The following is a 24,780-nucleotide window of genomic DNA, read 5'->3' as shown; positions in this document are numbered from 1 at the left end:
GGCTATGATATTATGTACCAGTTTCAACGGGACATGAAAAACATTTTTGTCACCGTTATAGCTGCCACATTCATGTCCAATGTCTGAATCTCAATATGAAAGATGTCTGAGTTCTGTACCAGTGAGATGAAAAAGTGATTGCCTTTCTTTGAAGAAAACTTTTTTTGTTGACAACATTGCTTATATTGTTGGGCAGACCAGCATTTTCCTTCATATTTGAAGAAGATGGGAGGATGGATTCTCCTTCTCCTTGTCTAAGTCTACAGCCACTTGACCTTATAGGCCTGGCTGGCTGTAGGAGGTGGAGGACATTCGGATACTGGCAACACCTGATACATTTCTTTAACTACAGCCTTAAAGCTAAACTTACAGGTCTGAAGGCCATACTCATGCATGTGGAGGGACTTATGATCAAAAGTATCCAATAATGCATTAGATATTTGGTCAGAAACTGCACAAATTTATTAACTACACCATTGCCTTCTGTACCTGGTGACAAATCAGTTACTCTAATAATGGCACAGAAGAATGTGAGGACAGCAAAACCACAGTTCCTTGCTCCTACAATTTAGCTGAAGAAACAGTAGCAGTTTTTATTGTACACCTTATTTTTGGTAGATTACCCTAGCAACATCCTCCAGTAAGCTTGCAATTAATTCCGTCGTGGAGTGGATACTCAATGTCAGACTGCTAAATGTGAGACTGGACTGGTTTCTCTCTGTTCTTAATGCTCTTCCGTAAAACTGGACCAGATATCCTTTGAAGTGCATATATACTGCATATTACCGATGATGTACATTTCATGCAGGAGAGGCGTGTCCAAGATGGTCTCTAACTTTTTGCATCTGGACATTTTGTTAGCTTGGTTTAATGGAATTTGACAAGAACAACAAAACAAAATTAATAAATTGACAGGTCGCAAAAACAAAACTTGTTACTAAACAAGTGAAGGAAAGAATAGTGAGAATGAAAGCATAAACAACAATATGCACCAGCAATACTGTGTTGGAGTAAAAGGTCAAAATAGACCAAGTCCATGACTACAACAAAATTCACATAAATATTGATAAAAATAATTTATACAAATAATGTTCACTGCCTGTAGTTGATTCTTTACTACACACTAGAATACTAAAATTGTGGATAGATCATTGACAGCCATGGAGATAATCACATTTTCTTCTGGAGGTCTCTAGCACAGTGTTGCATGTACTGAAAACTGATGTGACTTAGCAGCGGCAAGGGATGTAATGAGCAAGAGTTACTGCCCTTAGATATATAATTTGGATAATAAAGACAATATATTTTTGGGAGGAATGGATTTGGGAGGTAGAAAAGTTTATTTCCTAATGTTAATGTGATGGGGAAATGTATTTCAACAAGAAATTTACCAGCATGACTGTATGAGCTTTATTCATTCTTTGAATAAGAATTTGCACGCATGTATATGCATACATAAATGGCCATACCTGTCCGATTGAGACAGAAATATACAAAATTTAAAGTAAAGCAAGTAATGATTTTAAACCATTTTATTACAAATATATCCCTCTTTTAAATAAAATTAATTTCAAAATGCCTCTTTATACAAACACAATATCAGTATCTTACATATCACAATAGTCAACACAGAACATGACACAGAAGAGGATAAAAACTAGTACTAATTTTCCAATTAACGAATACAAATGTGGGTGTGACCTAATTAAACATCCACTTGACAAATATTTTTAATGCATAAATAAGTCACAATATTAGCTTGATGTTTGATAAGATAGCTAATGGAGAACTGCCGTTACAGTAAGCATGCAGAAAATATATTTATGGTCACTAAATTCATAATTTATGTCCAAATTTACATGCACAGAATCATCCATGTTTTTTTTGTTTCTTTTGTCATATCAACTTAGAAACACGAGTTTCATCAGTTACTTGTCACTATTCATCCAAAGTAACATCACTACAATATGTAACATAAAACAAGTTACACAAGTGACACTCTTGATGCAGAAAAAGATCTGTATTCATTCATCACAGTACATGAAAATTTAAATTTTACTCTACATGTAACATGATGTTATAACTGAACAACTTTAAAAAAAAAATCATAGGGGCCCCGAGTGGCCGAGTGGTCTAAAGTGCTCTCTGTTACAGATCACTGCCATCTCATCTCTGTCTGCGTGGGTTTGAGTCTCGGATTCGGCCTATGTGGGCATGTGAGAAAGCTTGCCAGTAGCTTCTCATAAGTTGGTGGTTCTTTCTGGGGTTTTCCCGGGTTCTTCCACCACCATTAATACTGGCCACCATATATAGCCTATCATGAGCTGAAAAATGGCGTTAAACCATACAACAACAACAACAAAAATCATAGACTTCAATCAGCATACTTTGGAAACTTGTGGCAGTTCTTACAACCCAGTTAGGGTTTCATTACCTTCTTTCTGTAACTCTCCACCAAAAATACATCAAGCAGGCAGGTCACCTTACAATGTCAAATAATTTGGGGATAATATTACTATTTTTAAGGATTCAAGGATGTCAGTATTGGTTTTACCTTCGTGAATTGTGTGTTTAAGACATGACATTAAAAAAATAACATCTGGAACTTGAATAATACTATCAATGACCTAAGAAAATACCCAATCACAAGACTTATTTTAATTTGTCCTGATTGCATACCTTGTAGACAATCTGTGAAGATATTTTAAACCATGTCATTCTGGATTGTTCTGTCACATAACATCATGATGGCATTAAAATTTCTGACAGATTATTGCAGATCTAACTTTTACCCATCTTTGATAATTGATAATAGTCATGTATTACACTTGGTAATGATTCTACAAGTGTCTCCCAACTTCTACTCCAGTCTGCACAAGTCACTGGAACTTTATGTGGCCACTAATGCTGCCATGATCCCCTGACCATCATGTGACCATAATCTTAATGACCCTAATCCTCAGATAAACTGTGTTATAACTTGAGCCGCTTGATCTCATCACTCCTGAAGTCAACTCTGAAGGAAAAATAAATATAACATATTTAAACTTGAGACTTTGAGGAACAGTAAATAAGAACAGTAATAAATTGTGCTGGAATTAGAAGTACAAACAAGGGCAAAATGTTTCAGTTAGATGGTAAATGCAAGATAGAATGGTTTAGTTAGAAGGACAATAGATGGCAGAATGGATTAATTAGGCCAATATATGGCAGAATGGATTAATTAGGACAATAGATGGCAGAATGGATTAATTAGGACAATAGATGGCAGAATGGTTCAGTTAGAATTGCAGTAGAGGACAGAATGTTTCAGTCAAACGGACAATGCAAGATAGAATGATTTAATTAGAAGGACAATATATGGTAGTATGGTTTAATTAGAAGGACAATACATGGTAGAATGGTTTAATCTGAAGGACAATACATGGTAGAATGGTTGAATTAGAAGGACAATACATGGTAGAATGGTTGAATTAGAAGGACAATACATGGTAGAATGGTTTAATCTGAAGGACAATATATGGTAGTATGGTTTAATTAGAAGGACAATAGATGGTAGAATGGTTCAATTACAAGGACAACAGATGGTATAATAGTTTAATTAGAAGGACAATACATGGTAGAATGGTTTAATTAGAAGGACAATACATGGTAGAATGGTTTAATCTGAAGGACAATACATGGTAGAATGGTTCAATTACAAGGACATTAGATGGTATAATAGTTTAATTAGAAGGACAATACATGGTAGAATAGTTCAATTACAACGACAACACTGGACAACAAATTTTTACAAAAGTCATGTTACTGAAATAAAATTAGTCAATTCTTATCAATTTTTATGTGCTGAACACGAATATGACAGTCAAATTGCAAAATTGGCTCTAGTTTTTTTGTAATCTGCAAGAAATTAATGTTTACATAACGAAATGCATTCCAATAGTAAAAGGTCAACTGTAATAGCCTACCTATAAAAAATCAAGTCATTGACTACATCTTAGATTTCTTCGCCTGTCTCTTGTACAGCTGTTCGGGAGCATCTCTGAGGAGTGTCCAGCAGTAGTCAGCCAGCATTGTAGTGGACCATTTTCCCTGGTATCTTTGTTCCATTGTTGCGATATCTTGATGAAAACGTTCGCCGTGTTCATCACTAACAATACCACAGTTGCTAGGAAAGAAATCCAAATGGGAATGAAGGAAGTGAATCTTTAGAGACATATTGCAGCCAAGTTTCTTATACTTCATCAACATGTCTTCTACTAGTTCCTTATAGTTTTCTGCCCTAACATTTCCGAGGAAGTTTGTAGAAACTAGGCGAAAAGCATTCCATGCTTGTTTCGCGTCACCTTCCAGCAAGTTGTTGAACCGGTCATCTTTGAAAAGCTCTCGAATCTGAGGACCCACAAAAACTCCCTCTTTAATCTTTGCTTCGCTGAGTCGAGGGAATTTTTCATGCAGGTATCGGAATGCTGGCAAAGTCCGGTCAATGGCTTTCACGAAGTTCTTCATCAAACCTAGTTTGATGTGAAGGGGTGGTAGCAAGATTTTCTGAGCCTCAACCAGAGCTGGGTGTTGGATATTCTTCTCTCCAATGGCTACATTCTGCCTGTGAGTCCATTCCTTCCTCATGTAGTGCATTTCCCTTGCTCGGCTATCCCACTCGCATAAGAAACACATGTATTTTGTATATCCTTGCTGCAGTCCCATTAAAAGGGCAACTACCTTCAAATCACCACAGAGGTGCCAGCTGTACTTGTTATACTCAATGGAATTCAGTAGCTGCCTTAAGTTATCGTATGTCTCTTTCATGTGGACAGCATACGCTACTGGAATAGATGGAAGAATGTTTCCATTGTGCAAAAGCACAGCCTTGAGACTCAGTTTCGAAGAGTCCACAAATAGTCTCCATTCTTGTGGGTCATGAGTGATTTTTAAAGCATTCATGAGGCCCTCAATATCGGAACAGAATATCAGATTACTTTCCTTTCTGAAGAAAGGCTCCAATTGCTGGTGGCGCTTTCGATATGCAGTAATTGTGACATCTTCTTCTAGAAGATTCCATTGTTGGAGTCTTGATCCTAGCAATTCTGCCTTGTTCTTTGATAAGTCCAAATCACGAATCAGGTCATTTAGTTCTTCCTGTGTTATTCTGTGTGGGGTTGATGATGCACCACAGTGAAAATCTGGATCACTGCATGCTGATGGACCAGGACAAGAACAGGTCGACTCACCTTTGTCTTCGTCAGATGAATCAAGAGAATATTCTGCTGGAGGTTCTGGAATAGGAAGTCCCTCACCATGTGGAACTGGTCTCAATGCAGACGGAATGTTTGGGTAGACTATTCTCGACTTCTTTCGCTTCGTTATTCCGCTGGAAAGAGGAGGAACCAAGCAGAAGTAACAGTCATTTAGGTGGTTGCTTGGCTCTCTCCACACCATTGGGACTGCAAACGGCATTGATGACCTTTTGCAATTCAACCACTGTGAAAGCTGTGTTGTACATGTAGCACAGCATATATGCGGAGCCCAAGGCTTGTCTTGGTCACCAACCTTGCATCCGAAGTAAAGATGATATGCCTTCTTCACTTGAGAATTGATACTTTTCTTCTGGTTGGCAAATGTCACTTCCCCACAAATATAGCAAAAATTGTCCGCGGTATTAACACACTTTCGAGGCATTACTGTTCTTTATTGTACGTAAATGGATAAAATAATAAGTTTTATGTAACAGTAGCTTGAACTGTCTCGCACAACGTCTAAAATATTTTAAATGCTGAACCTATCTGATTGGGCTTTATATAGTACACTGCTTACGTCAGCTTCAGCAGCCGCCTGGCATTAGTATAATAGGCCTACACATGTATAGTACACTGCTGACGTCAACTTACTTCAGCAGCCGCATGGCATTAGTATTGCATTGCATCAGAAAATGATGCAATCAACTGTGGATGATGTGAGCATGATGGTATTATGCAATGTTACATCATTATTCCGGATGTTGCTGCAGTCCTACTGGAGAAATTTACACAGTGAAACATAGAAAATGAGGTATATGAATATCTTCAAAACGAGAGCCAATACAAATTTTTCACGGTTATATTCGTGTTCGGCACACCAAAATACTACAGATTAGGGCCTTTTCAAGTCAGTAATGATTTCACTGTTGACCAGTGCAATATGTGGTAAAATGGTTTAATTAGAAGGACAATACATGGTAGAATGGTTTAATTAGAAGGACAATACATGGTAGAATGGTTCAATTACAAGGACATTAGATGGTATAATAGTTTAATTAGAAGGACAATACATGGTAGAATGGTTTAATTAGAAGGACAATACATGGTAGAATGGTTTAATTAGAAGGACAATACATGGTAGAATGGTTTAATTAGAAGGACAATACATGGTAGAATGGTTTAATCAGAAGGACAATACATGGTAGAATGGTTTAATCAGAAGGACAATACATGGTAGAATGGTTCAATTAGAAGGACAATACATGGTAGAATGGTTCAATTACAAGGACAATACATGGTAGAATGGTTTAATTAGAAGGACAATACGTGGTAGAATGGTTCAATTACAAGGACATTAGATGGTATAATAGTTTAATTAGAAGGACAATACATGGTAGAATGGTTCAATTACAACGACAATATGTGGTAAAATGGTTTAATTAGAAGGACATTAGATGGTATAATAGTTTAATTAGAAGGACAATACATGGTAGAATGGTTAATCAGAAGGACAATACATGGTAGAATGGTTTAATCAGAAGGACAATACATGGTAGAATGGTTTAATTAGAAGGACAATACATGGTAGAATGGTTTAATTAGAAGGACATTAGATGGTATAATAGTTTAATTAGAAGGACAATACATGGTAGAATGGTTCAATTAGAAGGACAATACATGGTAGAATGGTTCAATTACAAAGACAATAGATGGTAGAATGGTTTAATTAGGACAATACATGGTAGAATGGTTGAATTAGAAGGACAATACATGGTAGAATGGTTTAATCTGAAGGACAATACATGGTAGAATGGTTTAATTAGAAGGACAATACATGGTAGAATGGTTCAATTACAAGGACATTAGATGGTATCATAGTTTAATTAGAAGGACAATACATGGTAGAATAGTTCAATTACAACGACAATATGTGGTAAAATGGTTTAATTAGAAGGACAATACATGGTAGAATGATTTAATTAGAAGGACAATACATGGTAGAATGGTTCAATTACAAGGACATTAGATGGTATAATAGTTTACTTAGAAGGACAATACATGGTAGAATGGTTTAATTAGAAGGACAATACATGGTAGAATGGTTTAATTAGAAGGACAATACATGGTAGAATGGTTTAATTAGAAGGACAATACATGGTAGAATGGTTTAATCAGAAGGACAATACATGGTAGAATGGTTTAATCAGAAGGACAATACATGGTAGAATGGTTTAATTAGAACGACAATACATGGTAGAATGGTTCAATTACAAGGACATTAGATGGTATAATAGTTTAATTAGAAGGACAATACATGGTAGAATGGTTCAATTACAACGACAATATGTGGTAAAATGGTTTAATTAGAAGGACATTAGATGGTATAATAGTTTAATTAGAAGGACAATACATGGTAGAATGGTTAATCAGAAGGACAATACATGGTAGAATGGTTTAATCAGAAGGACAATACATGGTAGAATGGTTTAATTAGAAGGACAATACATGGTAGAATGGTTTAATTAGAAGGACATTAGATGGTATAATAGTTTAATTAGAAGGACAATACATGGTAGAATGGTTCAATTAGAAGGACAATACATGGTAGAATGGTTCAATTACAAAGACAATAGATGGTAGAATGGTTTAATTAGGACAATACATGGTAGAATGGTTGAATTAGAAGGACAATACATGGTAGAATGGTTTAATCAGAAGGACAATATATGGTAGTATGATTTAATTAGAAGGACAATACATGGTAGAATGGTTTAATTAGAAGGACAATACATGGTTGAATGGTTTAATTAGAAGGACAATACATGGTAGAATGGTTCAATTAGAAGGACAATACATGGTAGAATGGTTCAATTACAAGGACAATACATGGTAGAATGGTTTAATTAGAAGGACAATACATGGTAGAATGGTTTAATTAGAAGGACAATACATGGTAGAATGGTTCAATTAGAAGGACAATACATGGTAGAATGGTTCAATTACAAGGACATTAGATGGTATAATAGTTTAATTAGAAGGACAATACATGGTAGAATGGTTCAATTACAAAGACAATAGATGGTAGAATGGTATAATTAGGACAATACATGGCAGGATGGTTGAATTAGAAGGACAATACATGGTAGAATGGTTTAATCAGAAGGACATTAGATGGTATAATAGTTTAATTAGAAGGACAATACATGGTAGAATGGTTCAATTAGAAGGACAATACATGGTAGAATGGTTCAATTACAAAGACAATAGATGGTAGAATGGTTTAATTAGGACAATACATGGTAGAATGGTTGAATTAGAAGGACAATACATGGTAGAATGGTTTAATCAGAAGGACAATACATGGTAGAATGGTTTAATTAGAAGGACAATACATGGTAGAATGGTTCAATTAGAAGGACAATACATGGTAGAATGGTTCAATTACAAGGACATTAGATGGTATAATAGTTTAATTAGAAGGACAATACATGGTAGAATGGTTCAATTACAAAGACAATAGATGGTAGAATGGTATAATTAGGACAATACATGGCAGGATGGTTGAATTAGAAGTACTATACAGAGTATAATGTTTCAGTAAGAAGGACAATACTGGTTTGAATGGTTTAATTAAAAGGACAACACAGGGTAGAAAGACATTTTGCTTAGTGTCTACTACTGGTCAGAATATAAATTCATTTATTAAGAAAGTATTTATGAGTAAAATGTATTTATTTAACACTAGTGGCACAGCAAGTTCTACCAACTTATACTGGCAAGATCTTGATGGCTCAGATGTTCGTACAGTGTTTCATAGTGAGGGAACTAAAGAAGCTGGAGGACACCACATACTTCTGATGGAGTATGGATTGCTGAATTTGCTTTGTATTTTTACAGTCCAGGGTTTGATTCCTGGTTCCAGCAAGAATAAGTAATCACTCTTTAATGGTTTTCTGGTTTCCTCCACTATGAAGGGCTAAATAATGTTATGACTGTACAAGCAACTGTTTCTGAGAAATGAATCTACATTTAAAAAGCAAATGCAACTCCTGAAACACAATAAATAGGTTGATGTCACTTACTTTAAATTAGTTGTTGTTGTTGTGAGGTTTAATGCCATTTTTAGCACACAATAGGCTATACATGGCGGTCAGTATTAATGGTGGAGGAAGAACCCGGGAAAACCCCGGAAAGAACCACGAACCACGAGAAGCTACTTGCAAGCTTTCTCACATATCCACATTGGCTGAATCCAAAACTCAAACCCACGCAGACAGAGGTGAGATGGCAGTGATCCATAATGGAGAACGCTTTAGACCATTCGGCCACTCTGGGTCCCCTTTAAATTAGTGATTACTAATTAGAAACAAGAAGTCTAAGTGGCCATGATATCACTTAAATGGCTGATATCCACCAAAATGCCGGATGTTAGAGCAGTTTGCAAAGACATCTACGTCAATAGGGTGTTTTCTATCAAATTTACTTCAAATTATGTAAATTGGTTGTTGTCAAACAAAACTGATGAGAGATCTGAATCATTTATTAAGAATTATTTACAAAAAATAAAAAGCTCTTAAAAATCTGCAGACAAGTTTTTGAGAAGTCATTCTAAAGTTTTCCTTTTTTCAGAAAACCAGTTATATTGGAAAGCAGATTTGCATCACTTAAACAGATTTAAAAGGTCTTCGTACACATATGCTTTGTGTCAAATTTGGTCAAATTCTATTGATCAGTTTTGAGAGGAAATTTAAAGGCTTGTTTTTGTTTTTAGGAATGACAACCATATTTGGTTGCAGATCTGCATCATTATGTATAAATCTGAAAGGTATTTATGCCAAGATGTTTCCATCAATTTTAGCCAAGTTCAGCTGAACAGTTTATAACAAAATAATGTCAATAGGTTTTACTGTTTCAATCATTGGTATCCATATCTTACAGAAAATAAGTATTTCCTGTAAAAATGTGACAGTTTTCATAGCAGGATGATTTATGTAAATTCTGGTCAAATTCTGCTGAGCTGTTTTTCAATATTCATTTAAAGGTTTTCAACTTTTAGTAATGGAGGCAATGTTTGATGCAAGAGCTGCATAATTTCTACAAACTTATGGCCTCTATAAATGGATGCTTTCAGAAATTTTTTTAGACAAAATCTTTTGAATATGTATATGTTTATATGTTATGGGTTTGATGGCACAACACCACAAAATATGCTACACAGTGTTGATCAAAAGTAAGTTCTAAAAATGTAAAAATAAAGAACTGCCTAAATAACTTAGGGAGACAAACCCTTCCAAACAAATTTAAACATTCTTTTAAACAAGAGTAATAAATATGCCTGATACCTTGTTACTTTGCAACTAATAGAATATTTAGTACAAATTATGATTATGTGTGTGTCTGAACTTGAACCTAAGGTCATGAGTGGTGGGGGTAGGTTAACACACTTGTCTGAAATGTAGTTGAGATAAACAATCAAGCCAAGTTTGATCAAAATACATTTTTATTTCTCAAGTTACTGAATTCACAAGTTATCTGCAGTGCATAAATCTAATTTCTGGCCAATGACTTTGAACCCAAGGTCATAGAAAACTTTAATTAAATTGTTTGATTAAACAAAAAAAAGGATTAGTTAAATCAAAATGATTCATGTTTCTTAAGTTATTGTGTTCACAAACTATCTGCAATTCAGAAATTCAAGTTTTTACTTTTTTGACCTTGAACTCAAGGTCAGGTAGGGGATATAAAATTTTCTAAACCATCATCGAGATATCTCCATCTTTGAGATTTTGCATTCATAAGCCAATTCAGTTTAATAAGTCAAGATGTTGACTTTGAATGAATGATCACACAATGGTGATTATTAAACTCATTCAAGATGTCATGAAGAGGTGCCTACATACTAAGTCTGGTCAAATTCCATTCATATTTGTTTAAGTTCTTCCATTCAGAAGTTATCTGTAAAGCAAAAATCAAAATGTTGATCTTGCCCTTAAACCCAAACTAAATTATACCAACATACCAAGTATGATCAAAATCTGTTAATACTGTTTGAGATATTGTGTTAAGAAACACGTGCTTATGAATGGACACCAGACACCAAGCCAGTAACTGTTGGTGCCTATCAAGATTTTTGAAATGACAATTTAGGCAATCATTTAAGAAAAACAGCTAATACACAAAAGTCAAATGGTAACTCCTATGAAAAAACAATAATATACACAACACTATCAGAAAAGTGACACTTTTTAGTTTTCCACACCTGACAAACTGCATGGTTCTTGTTTTTTTTTTTTTTAAATTCTTAATAAAATATGTCTAATACATTACCTAAGACTGAGGACTTGTCTAACCTCTGTAGGGGTCAATCTCCAGGTGAGTGGTCCAGAATTTGGTCCCCAATAGTCCAAGATTTCATTTACCTGCAGAATTTGTAAATAAAATGATTTAATATGAAACACTTCCATTACAAAAGTGGATCTAGATAATGGATTCTATATTCTATATATAAGTAAAAAAATAATTTTTTTTCTGTTTTAAACAAAATCACAAAATTAGTGAAAGGACTCCTTGTTTAAATGAAGAAAAAAAACCCAAACTGGTGTGGATTGAGCAAATGCTCTGAGGTAGGAAATATGCTTAATGTGGAAATGACTCTAGTTCTTTTCTCCAGACCTAAAAGACACCATTTTTTAAAATAAATATGGCATCATTGAAAACTTGATGTTCTGCCCCCAGTTTCAATTCAGTGTTCATAATTTCTCCCTAATTTCATATTTTCAAATATCTTGTTCATGATGTTATAGATAATATCACTGTGTAAGAGGCACAGATAGCATAAATGATTTCCAAAGAAATTTGAGTGTTAAATTAAAGGCAAACTTTTTAACCAAGAGAAAAGAGTTGAGTAACTAGAGTTGCTAGTAACCAAGCAATACAAAAGTTAAAAAAAAATCTTTAAAAGTCTCAATTTGAGGGAGAAATTTTAACATGCTTAGTGAAACAGACTTTGCCAATGTGAATACAATTGAAGACATGATGTCCTGGCCTACATGGTATAATTGAAGACATGATGTCCTGGCCAATATGGTACAACCGAAGACATGATGTTCTGGTCTATATGGTATAACTGAAGACATGTTGCCTTGGCCAATATTATAACTTAAGACATGATGTCCTGGCCTATATGGTATAATTATAGACATAATGTCCTGGCCTACATGGTATAACTGATGACATGATGACCTGGCCTATGTGATATAACTAAAGACATGATGTCCTGGCCTATATGATATAGCTGACACATGATGCCATGGCCAATATGGTATAAATAAAGACATGATGACCTGACCAATATTATAACTCAAGACCTGATGTCCTGGCCTATATTATAATTGAAGACACAATGTCCTGGACTATATTATAACTTAAGACCTGATGTCCTGGCCTATATGGAAAAAATGAAGATGTGATGGCCTGACCATTGTGATATAATTAAAGAAACCAAAGTTCAAGTTGTGTAAGTTAATTTCAACAGGAGCTATAACTCAAATCTGAACAAACCAGATATATCTCAATACAAGACAAACACCCCCAACCACCAATATCACACAACTCTTCAATATACCTACCCTGTTACAAACCAGATATATCTCAATACAAGACAAACACTCCCAACCACCAATATCATGCAACTGAAGAGGAGGTCCAAGTCAAACTGGGTCCATAACTCAGTAACATTTTGATGTATAATGATGAAATTCAAACTTGACCAAGGTCTTTTGATGTAAAGCCATATAACAAATCTGGATTCAATCTATTTAATTCCAATGAATAAACTGAACAAAAATGAATTTTTAGTAGATGGAATATGACATGATGTAACGGGACATATGAATATGGATAAAACCATATGTACTCTCCATAAATAACTATCTAACTGAGAATCACTAAAATATGTATGGGTTATTGTGAACTCCTTGCACTACTCTTATTGACTCTATCACAGCCCTGTCACTATTTGCCGATAAAATATTAGCTCAATTTGGATTTCAAATCATCTCTTGAATTACCCATAAAATAACAGCTCAATGAGGATTTCAAATCCTCTCACAAACTGCCTATAAATTAATAGCTCAATGAGGATTTCAAATTGTCACTAATTGCCCATAAAATAATAGTTTAGTGAGGATTTCAAATTGTCACTAATTGCCCATAAATTAATAGCTCAGTGAGGATTGCAAATTGTCACTAATTGCCCATAAAATAATAGCTCAATGATGATTTCAAATCCTTTCACTAACTGCCTTTCATATAATAGCTAAATGAGGATTTCACACCCTGTCACTAACTGTCTTTCAAATAATAGCTCAATGAGGATTTCACACCCTGTCACTAACTGCCTTTCAAATAATAGCTCAATGAGGATTTCACACCCTGTCACTGATTGCCTTTCAAATAATAGCTCAATGAGGATTTCACACCCTATCACTAACTGCCTTTCAAATAATAGCTCAATGAGGATTTCACATCCTGTCACAGATTGCCTTTCAAATAATAGCTAAATGAGGATTTCACACCCTGTCACTAACTGCCTTTCAAATAATAGCTCAATGAGGATTTCACACCCTGTCACTAACTGCCTTTCAAATAATAGCTCAATGAGGATTTCACACCCTGTCACTGATTGCCTTTCAAATAATAGCTCAATGAGGATTTCACACCCTATCACTAACTGCCTTTCAAATAATAGCTCAATGAGGATTTCACATCCTGTCACAGATTGCCTTTCAAATAATAGCTAAATGAGGATTTCACACCCTGTCACTAACTGCCTTTCAAATAATAGCTCAATGAGGATTTCACACCCTGTCACTAACTGCCTTTCAAATAATAGCTCAATGAGGATTTCACACCCTGTCACTGATTGCCTTTCAAATAATAGCTCAATGAGGATTTCACACCCTGTCACTGATTGCCTTTCAAATAATAGCTAAATGAGGATCATTTCTGCACAGGCTGAAGATCAAAGACTGCTGTTATCAAATACATTAAGAAAAGAGTATAGTTAATGTGATAATTATTAAAATCATCAAATTTTTTCTGCAAAAGAAAGTTTCCATGACTGATTCATGTCCTCACAAGTCAATGAAGATCTCCCAAGGTCCCACATGCTTTTCATTGACTTTATTATTTTCTTTCACAAGACAGTGTTATTTGAATTTTAAAGTTGTGTTAGAATTCTTTTTTATCATTCAGTACAAGACAGAAGTGAAAACCATGTAATTTTCAGTGAACATTTCTGAGGGTTCATGGCATCTAAGTAAAAAGTGACATCATATCAAAGATGTCCTAGCATAACATCGTGCCATCTTGAGCTGTGCTGAAAGCATTGATTTTACCAATGCATACATCCTTAAATCTTACAGAGCAGAAACCAAATATTGTATGTTTTGGATAAATGGATAGATGGTCATAAGCAGGGCACACTGAAATGTATCTGATGGCACTGATTTTTTTTCTGCAGTCATCACAATACTGGCTATACAGTGTTGATTCAAAAGTTAAGTCATAAAAATGAAAAGATAAAAACAATCCTGAAATATTTTCCAATTTCTTGATAGTGTATATTATGAGATGTTTTTTCCAATCAGTGACTTGTTCCAATTTTGTAAACAAAGACATTGTTGCTACACAATCATACCTTCTCTAAATTAAGTATTGTAGCCATCTGTGTCAGCCGGGCAAATTTGTCCCGTATTGTCCATGTGGTGACAGTGGTAAGGTATGCCACCAACACTCTCAACTCTTTATCAAATTGGAGACCTCCCAACTGAAAAGGAATAATGAAAACTACAATTCTGCATCTGTGTGTAAACTTTACTGCTGCAAGAAAATGTCTTCATGATTAATACTTGAAGTAGTAAGACAAAACATTAAGTTCACCCGTTTCACATCTTTTGTGTAGTAAAAGTAAATTTGAAATTTAGACATGTATAGTTTATCTGCGTAGAAGTTGTCATTCAACCATACCCCAATAGAACACCTGCAACCAAGACCTATGATTCCAAAGCCTACATGTTACTTAAGTTCTTCTATTATCCAAGTGAGTAGTTTTGAGAATAAATTTATATGTCTGCTGAAAATTTACACATGGAAAAATATGAGATAATTTCCAACAACAGAAAAAAAAAGTTCACGTTGATGAACTGGTGACTGGACAGATCAATGGACAAAATTGTGAGAATCAGAGAATCATACTTCATTTCCTATGACATTCTTTGTAGGCATTAAAAAAATATATATGATATATCCAAACAGTAGTAAACATATCCTCATTAACAAAGAATGATTGATAAAAAAATGATTCTCCAATAACCCAAGAAGTTATGGGTCACATGATTAAATGTATTCTTTTACAAATAACTAGGTGGGAAACTGAAATGTACAGAATTGTAAATGTTAGCATGACCAACATAAAATGCAGTATGTTTTTGCTAAAAGAAGTACTGGATCATAATGTGAAATATATAATGAACTCTTCAATATACCTACCCTGTTAAATACACTTTTTATCACAGACTTCTCAAGCTGCATTGTACACTCCCCTGTAACCAGACTCACAAATTTATCATAGTTTGTGCCTGTTAGGGACTCCTGAAATTAAAAAAAAGATATTTCAAATACAACTTTTTAAAGAAGTTTTGCACTGTTTCCTATTTTAATAATTTCATTTCAATCCATCTATTACATCTCCTGAGGAAAAATAGGATTTTTGTGCAATAATGATTATGCAAGAAAATTAAAACCATTACCAGAAGCCAATTTTTGGTATAAAATATGTGCAATAATGATTATGCAAGAAAATTAAAAACATTACCAGGAACCAATTTTGGGAGTAAAATATGTTTCTTCGATAATACCTACCTGTATTAGGAGTACACAGGCACTAATCCCTCTATTCAAGGGAAGATCGTGTCTGTCTGACTTCCACCTTGGTGAGCAATCATTTTACACTTCGTTGCTAAAAATAAGCTTGGGAAACTAGATTTGCAAGGCAATGGATGTACTCTTAATGCGTTATGATCAGGTAATATATATATGAAGAAGAAATGTGTTCATGCAAAATGGATGCAACACTCCAGTGCATGAAAATTGAACTGGGTGTGATGGATGGACAGAAAATGGAGACATTAAACAACCTTTCACTGTCATACTGAAAAAAATAATTTTGTTAGAAACACTGCTTACATCAAAACTATAAAGTGTTTATCTCAATAATAATACACAAACATTGCCACATATGAAGGCCCTGGGTGGCTGAGTGGTCTAAGGTGCTCATCTTTACAGATCACAGACACCTGATCTCTGTGGGGGTTTGAGTCTCAGCTTGGCCAATGTATGGGAGAAAGCTTGCCTGTAGCTTCCTGTGGGCCATTCTTCCTGGGAGCTTCCTCCACCAAATATACTGGCTGCAATGTATCATGTGCTGAAAAATGGTGCCAAACCCACAAAACCATAAACCACACAAATACTGACATAATAAATAAGAAAAGACACCTAACCCTAAACCTGACAAGGGACCAAAACATAATCAAGATTACTGACCAACCTTATGCTGACCCAAAAGCAAATGTTATCGCATACATGCCAACCAATGGCGAGGAAAAAGTGTAATCCAAGTGGACAAAAAGAGTAATCCAAGCAGAAAAAGAGTAATCCACAAATAACATGATAAAAATTAAATGAGCACATGTACAAAATGATTTATTTATATCTCTGGACTTTTAACATCAATTACTTCTTCAAGTTTTCGTATTGAACACTTTGAGCTTTAAAAAGCAACAGTATCTCATACTGCATTTCAAAACACTTTGTACCAGCTGAGATTATGAATGTCTTGCACACCAGTAAAGCACTAAGTGCTGGGTTGGAGAGCCTGGATCTGAATTCAGTTTTATGTTTGTGAACAATACTGAACAATCTCTCACAGTCAGCATTAGAATGGTAAAGAACCTATATTCCTTTCATAACCTGACAAAGAAGAGGAAATTTATATCTTACAGTTATTGGGTCTTTTAAATGGGAAATAAGATGAAAAAATCAACTCTATCCGTATGAAGTACATTGTCAGGTAGAGTGGAGTGCCAACTTGATACTTCAGGAGTTCTTCTAATTTATCAGCAGCTTTTCCTGCAACATGATGCATCATATGACAGACAACCTGATATGTACAATAACAGAAACATTTTTCAAAATACAGAATGCAACTCCTTTATGAATTTCAGTCATTACTGATGCAGTATCAGCTTAAAACCCCAAACAATTATGAAAGTTTATTCAAAGATTTATGAAGCAAATAAATAAAATGTTTTCTCCAGTGCAATCTACTGTTAACTCTGGTAATGAAAGAAGAACACTGTGACTTTGCCCTTTTCGCTGTCAAAGTCTCTTACACAGACTGGGTATAACCTTTTGTCACAATCACTACTCCTGTCTGTTGCAACACTAAATGGCCCAATTTTCATGATTTCTGCAATTTTAAGTGAAGTATCTTCTGCTAAGCACCTAATATTAGACGATTTTGTTCTTGCACATGCATATTTTCTGCAATTTTGGAATCAGGAAACAACCGTCTGAACAAAGGACCAATGTATTATTCTACTGCTGGAGGTTGTCTGTGTTTTATTGAGAACTTGGTAGATAACGCATCTGCACTTATGAAATTCATGTCCACAATTTAGTTCTGCTGTATAAAAGGAAGTTACCTCAGTACTGGAGTTAGTAAACAAGCTAATTCAAGGTTTCTTGTTTTACCCACAGGGGCTCATATCGTTGTTTAAAACTGACCTGTCATACATGTACTATATAATAACTAGTTATTATATAGTACATGTATCACAGGTCACTTTTAAGCAACGACATGAGCCCCTGTGGTTTTACCACCATGACCAATATTAAAATCCTTTCCACACAGCCTGCAGAGAGCATGAAGATCCCAAGAACTGAACGCTGTATTGTGTAATTCATGTATTCATCTCTGAATCAGTTTTTCGTCTTTTCCTAATACATATGTGAAATTATTTGAAAAATATTCTTGCTCTAACACACATCAACTAAAATAAATCTGACATGACTTTTAGCGCCAAATACCTACAGACGGGTTCTGTTCTGAATTAGAACAAAGAATCTGTGAGCAAAGATTAAAAGTCAGAAAGCCAGTCTGTTCTCTCCTAAAAAAGCCATACAGTTGCTATAAATAGAAACCGAGGTCAAAAGTTGAAAGTAGAAACCAGCATGTTTCTTGAAGCAGGGCAACTGCTATAAATAGAACATAATACTGTTAGGATAGTGCATGCAAGTCCTCGGACAACCGTACTCTTATGTTGTAGTTACAAAGAAGTTGTCATTTCTAGAATATGGTCTGTGGGATTAATGGGATGTCAATAAAAATGAGAAAACAAATTATTAATTTTTTTGGAGGGGGATATATAAAAAATGCATAAACTGAATACAGTTATGCGTAATGCGTAATTTGGTGAAAGAAAGCTTAATGATTACGTCAAAAGCTTAAGGATTGGCATGTATGGTTATAGCAATCTGCTTAAAAACATCAGGTTTAAAAGTGCCAAGATGACTCACCAAACATTTTGGCTATTACTGGTAATGGTTTTTTCTTTTCTTTTTAAAGTCTTAAAACATTGTTTACTTTATAGAAATGGTAGCCATTTTTTGATAAACTCAAAGGGTCTTGATGCTAGTATGCTCTCAAAAAAAGCAGTCTACATTTGTCAAGTGATTCTGAAATCAAATCTTTGCAAACGTTTAATATTTTGAGAAAATATATGGTCATATTTGATGGCTGATTAACCTTACATGTACAAACTTTGATGCCACAATCTTCTCTGTTCAATCTGCTCTTAATTAATGAAGAGATTTATGAGAAAAAGCTGTTTAAAGGTTTTACCACCTAGATTGCGGATTTTAAAAAAAACATTACAAATCTGAGACTCATGATGTCTTAATAGTCTGTTAAATCTGGTTCATATTGTCATGAAAGTTTTCTTGAAGATCTTGAAATGTTTTACCTTTATTTAGTAACAGCAGCTTTTGGCAGATGGTGCCTCTGATACAAGTTTGCAGGTCTTGGTACCAATATTCTGTGTATTAAACTGGTTCAAACTGGTCAAATGGTTTTTGAGAAGTCAAAAAATAACAAATGTTTTTAGATGTCTGACACATGATGGCTGAAGTGCCATAAATGCATTACCATACTATGGGCCCTCATGACTTTACAGCTTGTTAAGTAAGCCACGAAAAACCTCCAATCTGATAGCTAGACATTACGTACCTTAAAAGATCCTAACATTGAGTCCAGTGCAACAATGAAGTTCTGCACCCAAGGATCATTAGCTTCATAATTTGAAAATTCTTCCTGAAATGAGAAATTAAATATCAATTTCTTTAGTGTATCTGATGTCATTGATTTTTTTTCTCAATCAATGAATTATTATCCCAAAACATTAATCATTTGGAAGTAAATCAATAACGCTTTGTAAATATAAAACCAAACAAGTTGTGAAAAGGATAATTACATCTCTACAATCACCCTGAGAGCATCTGCAAAGTACATATGTGATTATTAGTCTGCAAAGAAAATGGCAAAACCTTCACCTGACTGCATGATTATTTACATTAAGATGCTTTGATCTGGTTCATTATGGCCTAAATACTGGTATTCCTCTTGCGGGGGAAAAAAAATCAAAGCTTTATCCAAATGTTTATAACATGGTTTATTTAATATCACAGACTGATTATTTATAACAAACTGTGTATGTTCATATATGTCGAACACCACATTTAATTTCTGTTCGCAATGGTGCACACTATATTTACTTGTATTTTGTATTTGGTATTATGGGCAAGCAGCCTAAATTACTGAATAAAGCATTATTATTATTATCATTATTATTATTATTATTATTATTATTATTATTATAGGCAATTTTATGATCTTACCTCAGAAATATTGTGACTTGTAGACAGGAATGCATCAATCAGTGGCTTAATTTTGGGTTTTATTACAGACGAAGTCAGCTGGGAGAATCCAAATTCTAACACATCCTTGAATTTGTTTGCTACTGCTCCCAGATCTGACAAACAACTCTGTAACACACACGTCATCATTTGTTTATATGCAAAGAAAGTAAATAGATGAAATGATGATTTGTTTATCATTCACATGTACTTGTCAAATTCCTAATTAACAAGTGTGATGCTTTGCTCTAATTCTTTTATGTAACAAAAATAATGAAGATTACGCTAGTCATGATCATGTAGAAAAAAGGTAATGAATTGGACCAAAAAAATATCAGAGACAAAGATACTAGCCAACCAAACAGTAATAGTGTATAAAAAAATATGATTACAAGAAATAATAACAGATTAAGAAATATTTTTGTGTAATTAGTGAAAGCATGCATGTGTGTGAGAAAGACAGCAAGCAAGAGAAAGAGATGGATAAAACAATAATCCTATGGCAGTGTGTAAGATCATGCCCATTCAGAACATACTTCATAGTGAAGATAACAATGGAAGGGTATATTGTGGATGTTTCTTGAAAAAATGTTAACTTGACAAGAAAATATCAAATTACTTCATAACATATTTTAAAATAAATAAGCTATACTGTTTTGCTTTGTGCCAGTGATGTTATTGAAAAATGTACTCATTAACCACTTTGTTAAAGGACTGAAATTAAGAACTGTATTATGAAAGCACCTCCAATCTAAACAGTACAAACAATTGAAAGATATTATACAAGAATTGAACTCAGTGAGTCAAAGCAATGTTTTCTTATATTTTTTTTGGTTTGTATTATTATAATGAAACAAGACCATGTGACCAATGGTGTATTGTTTTCATACTGGCATGTACTAAAATATAATTTTACTGGATAAGAAAACATCCAATGGCTTCAAAACTCATGTTAAAACACTCACTGTGTTTTATTACAGTGACTAACTTAATAAAAGGTATTCATTACCAACAATGTGCAAGGATCATGTGCTCTAAAGGTCAGTGTCAAGTTGTCAACAAACAACAGTAGAATACCATAACAACAACTAAAGATTATACACAAATCATCATATTCTTTTGCCAGTAAAGATAACAAATGCAGGGCAGATTGAAGTATAAGACTGGAATCACAATTAACAAAACAATTACCCTTCCATAAACAAGATCAGCAAAGGCCTTTCTGCATGATTCAAATCTGGTGGTATTTCTTTTATTTCCTAATCTGCTGTGTCATTATCTGACACATCAATCAAAAAGTTCCCTAAAGTTAATCACCATTTATAACATATTCTTAGCTAACAATACAATGGTCACTGAATGTAATAAAATCACATATCAGTACATTTAAAACATGAAATTCTTTTCTTAATTCAGTTACAACACATATCATAATCTGTAGTTACAAAACACAGACAAAGATTAGAAAGCAATAAAACAATGCCTTAATTGTATTGATTTTAATCTATTATTCTTTTTCATTAAAGTTCAGTAATATTTCTCTTTGCAAACTTTAATTTTCTCTGCAGAAATGTTTTGCATGAAAATGTAAGGATCTGATAAAAAAATATGAAATTCCCTGCAATTTTTTTTATACATTAATTACAATTTTTATGAATAGTGGATGAAAAGTTTCTGCATATAATTTTTTTAAACAAGATTTATGGTACTTTCAGTCTATACCTTTAGCCTAACCTTGTAAAAGATGGAGCTTATAAGACATAAGCAACTGCAAAATGCACAGACCCAGATCTACCATCACAGAATGTGCCGGCAGATCTGGGCCTGTGCAGCTGGTTAGGAACAATTGATAGAACAAACAGCATAGACCCTGATCGCTGAGGCACATCTGTTGTTTGCAGTTTGACTTGACTTATAAGTGAGTAAAAAAGATATGTCTCCAAGGAACTGACTTTACCCCTTTCCAAATATTAAGGAACTGTAACAAAGATTTTTAAAAAAGGTAAACTTTTTGTCCCTCTTGAGATAAAGCATAAGAATTAATACTTGTCTGATGTTTTAGCCCTTCATTGAATTCATACATTTTTCTAGGATTACAACCCCTGTTTTAGAATTCTGATATTTACTACATTCATGAATACCTACAACAGTAACATGATGGCTAAAAAATGTTCAGTGGAATGTTGTGTCATGTCTCTGAATGGCAGTATAATGAGGTAGATTTCTGATTATGCTGGCAACAGAGGAACTCATAGCATACTGGGGTCCAAATATTTTCCCAAAGTTTAAGTTTAATACAACTGATGTAGAAAACATGTGACTTTCATTAACAGATCAGTCACATGTGAAACAAGAAGACAGTTCTTTTCTTCAAATATGATTATCTATAATATGATCTCAGCTACAATATACACAAATTTATTTAAAATCTACAATACTGAGTGCTCTTCTCATGGCAATACTGATCAGAAAACTTGAAGCAATCACAGACAGACTTATAGGTTACTGCATTTGTATGGGGAAAATACAAACAAGTTTTTTATTTATTAACACTGCACAACCTTTGGGAGTGCAGTATTCATCCAAGAAAACATGTTCATATTTTCCCATACAAATGCAGTAACCTTTTTATTAAATACTCATTTTCTTAATCTACCTAAGGCTTAATTATAAAATAAAATACACTACAAGAATCAAAGTAATGGAATTTTTGCTGTATTCCAAAATAAATACACAACCACAGATTCATCAATACACAATAACAATATTAATGCACTCTCAGCACCGCCCAGTTTCCTTTGAACTTTGTTGCACATTCGACAGTAGTTTTTAAAAAAATCGTCATTTTGGTGTACCTAAAACTGAAATTTAGAGTTTTATTGTGAATGAATGCACACTGTAACAACTTTTCCATTTGGTCTGGAATGTATGGATTTTGTATTTATGTTGATCCAATTGCTGCTTTTCTGATTATGATGGACTGGATTATTGGGTCAATTTAATTAGAATGGATTTCAGCTGGAAATGTACTCAAAATTCCATAGGTTTCCATGTGTATCAGGTTTGCAGGACATGTCATTCAGATTTACAGAACTAAGAATATACATTCTGAGGGAATTCAAGATGCATAAATGTAAGTTTATTTATTATCGTTCTTATTACCAGTGAAAGACGACATATTTATGCCCCATCAATTATGTCTTGCTGTTGTAGTGACCTCAGTTATAACCTGTATCATACAGTGTCTTCTATCGCTAGCCTAACACTGTATCAAAATAGTTACATGGAGTAAATTGAAAAGCAGCTGTTGTGCGACAGTCCATTTAGCCAGCAGAAATAATACTTTTTCATCATCTTGGCTTATTGGCTCCAAGGCTCTTAGTTTCCTACCAAAACATTCAGTTGCATTTTTTTCTCAAATCTAATATTTCAACAGATTTGTAAAATGGTACATCTCTGATAGATATGTGATAGCCCTTGGCGTAAATGTTTTTCTGAGCTATATTTTTATATACCCTAGAGAGCACCGGTCATAGTATGAACCATTCTATTTGCTAAAAGGTATGAATATTTCTCCTAAATAACTGTTTCAATGATCCGAATGGTATTTAAAATTACTGTATTTTTCATGTTTGCTGTCGACATTGTAAATATCACGTTCTTTCGTGTACTTGCTTGAAAGTTTCGTTTCTGGCTCAGTGAACTCCTCCACATCATTAACTTTATCATGTATGCTTTCAAATGGATGAAACAGCTTGTTTAGTTCATTGACAAACAAAATTAATCAAACAAAACCTAAAGTATCTACTACATGAGACTACATGGTTTGTTAACAAAGTAATTCCTCTATACAAATTTTAGGCATGTGTGTGCAATACCAAGGTGTTCAGTATTGTAATATACTGCACAATTCTGACAATGTAAAGTTAATGGAGAAAAAATAAGCAAAGTCACTAGATGAATTCATTATTGTTTGATTATTAGATCTGAGAAGAAAAAAAATTACAATTACCTCTAGTTTGGCTCTACTCTGTTCACTGCATTGAGCAAACAACTTTAAAACTTCTTCCTGGAAATAAAAGTAACTGACTATAATGTGTTATTATCTACAGTGAAACCTGCCTTAGAGGAGAGCTGTAAGTAAAGGACATTATGAACCCCTTGTTTATATTTACCTGCATTTTTGTCACCTCTATATAAATGACACCATAAGAAAACTTTTGTCCCTGGAATTTCTGTCATAGTCAGGTTTCATTATATTTGCTGTTATCACAAGTGTATTTGAACATACATGTTCTGCAAAACCAAGTGCCTCATCTGCTTATTGATGTACTCTTCCCAATTTAATACTGAGCCTTCTACCACCACTGTCTCTGGCATAGCTGCCAACCTTCCAGGCTCACAATTAGTGAAAATAGGGATAAAAAGTTGTGAATTTGGACATGAATTAGTGAAAAATACCATGACAATAACTCCATCCACTCTAACCGTCAATACTACACTATATCAA

At 34.1% G+C, this 24,780-nt stretch overlaps 1 protein-coding gene across 1 annotated transcript in view; it reads right to left on the bottom strand.

Moving 5' to 3' along the window:
* Positions 1 to 1,396: 1,396 nt before the first annotated feature.
* LOC149780821 (conserved oligomeric Golgi complex subunit 4-like) overlaps positions 1,397 to 24,780 on the bottom strand; it is a 55,216-nt gene continuing 31,832 nt past the window's right edge. The window contains exons 16-22 of the mRNA XM_089937888.1: positions 24,283 to 24,339; positions 20,253 to 20,399; positions 19,585 to 19,668; positions 15,789 to 15,890; positions 14,938 to 15,066; positions 11,565 to 11,656; positions 1,397 to 3,016 (exon numbers count right to left, since the gene is read on the bottom strand). Coding sequence (XP_089794014.1) covers positions 2,974 to 3,016; positions 11,565 to 11,656; positions 14,938 to 15,066; positions 15,789 to 15,890; positions 19,585 to 19,668; positions 20,253 to 20,399; positions 24,283 to 24,339 — 654 coding nt within the window. The 3' untranslated portion in view covers positions 1,397 to 2,973. The remainder of the gene's footprint in view (positions 3,017 to 11,564; positions 11,657 to 14,937; positions 15,067 to 15,788; positions 15,891 to 19,584; positions 19,669 to 20,252; positions 20,400 to 24,282; positions 24,340 to 24,780) is intronic.

Source organism: Sinohyriopsis cumingii, chromosome 16 (assembly GCF_028554795.1).
Source record: "Sinohyriopsis cumingii isolate HCF-2022 chromosome 16, ASM2855479v2, whole genome shotgun sequence".
In the NCBI taxonomy this organism is placed as follows: domain Eukaryota; kingdom Metazoa; phylum Mollusca; class Bivalvia; order Unionida; family Unionidae; genus Sinohyriopsis; species Sinohyriopsis cumingii.
This window is presented reverse-complemented; position numbering and strand designations above follow the sequence as displayed.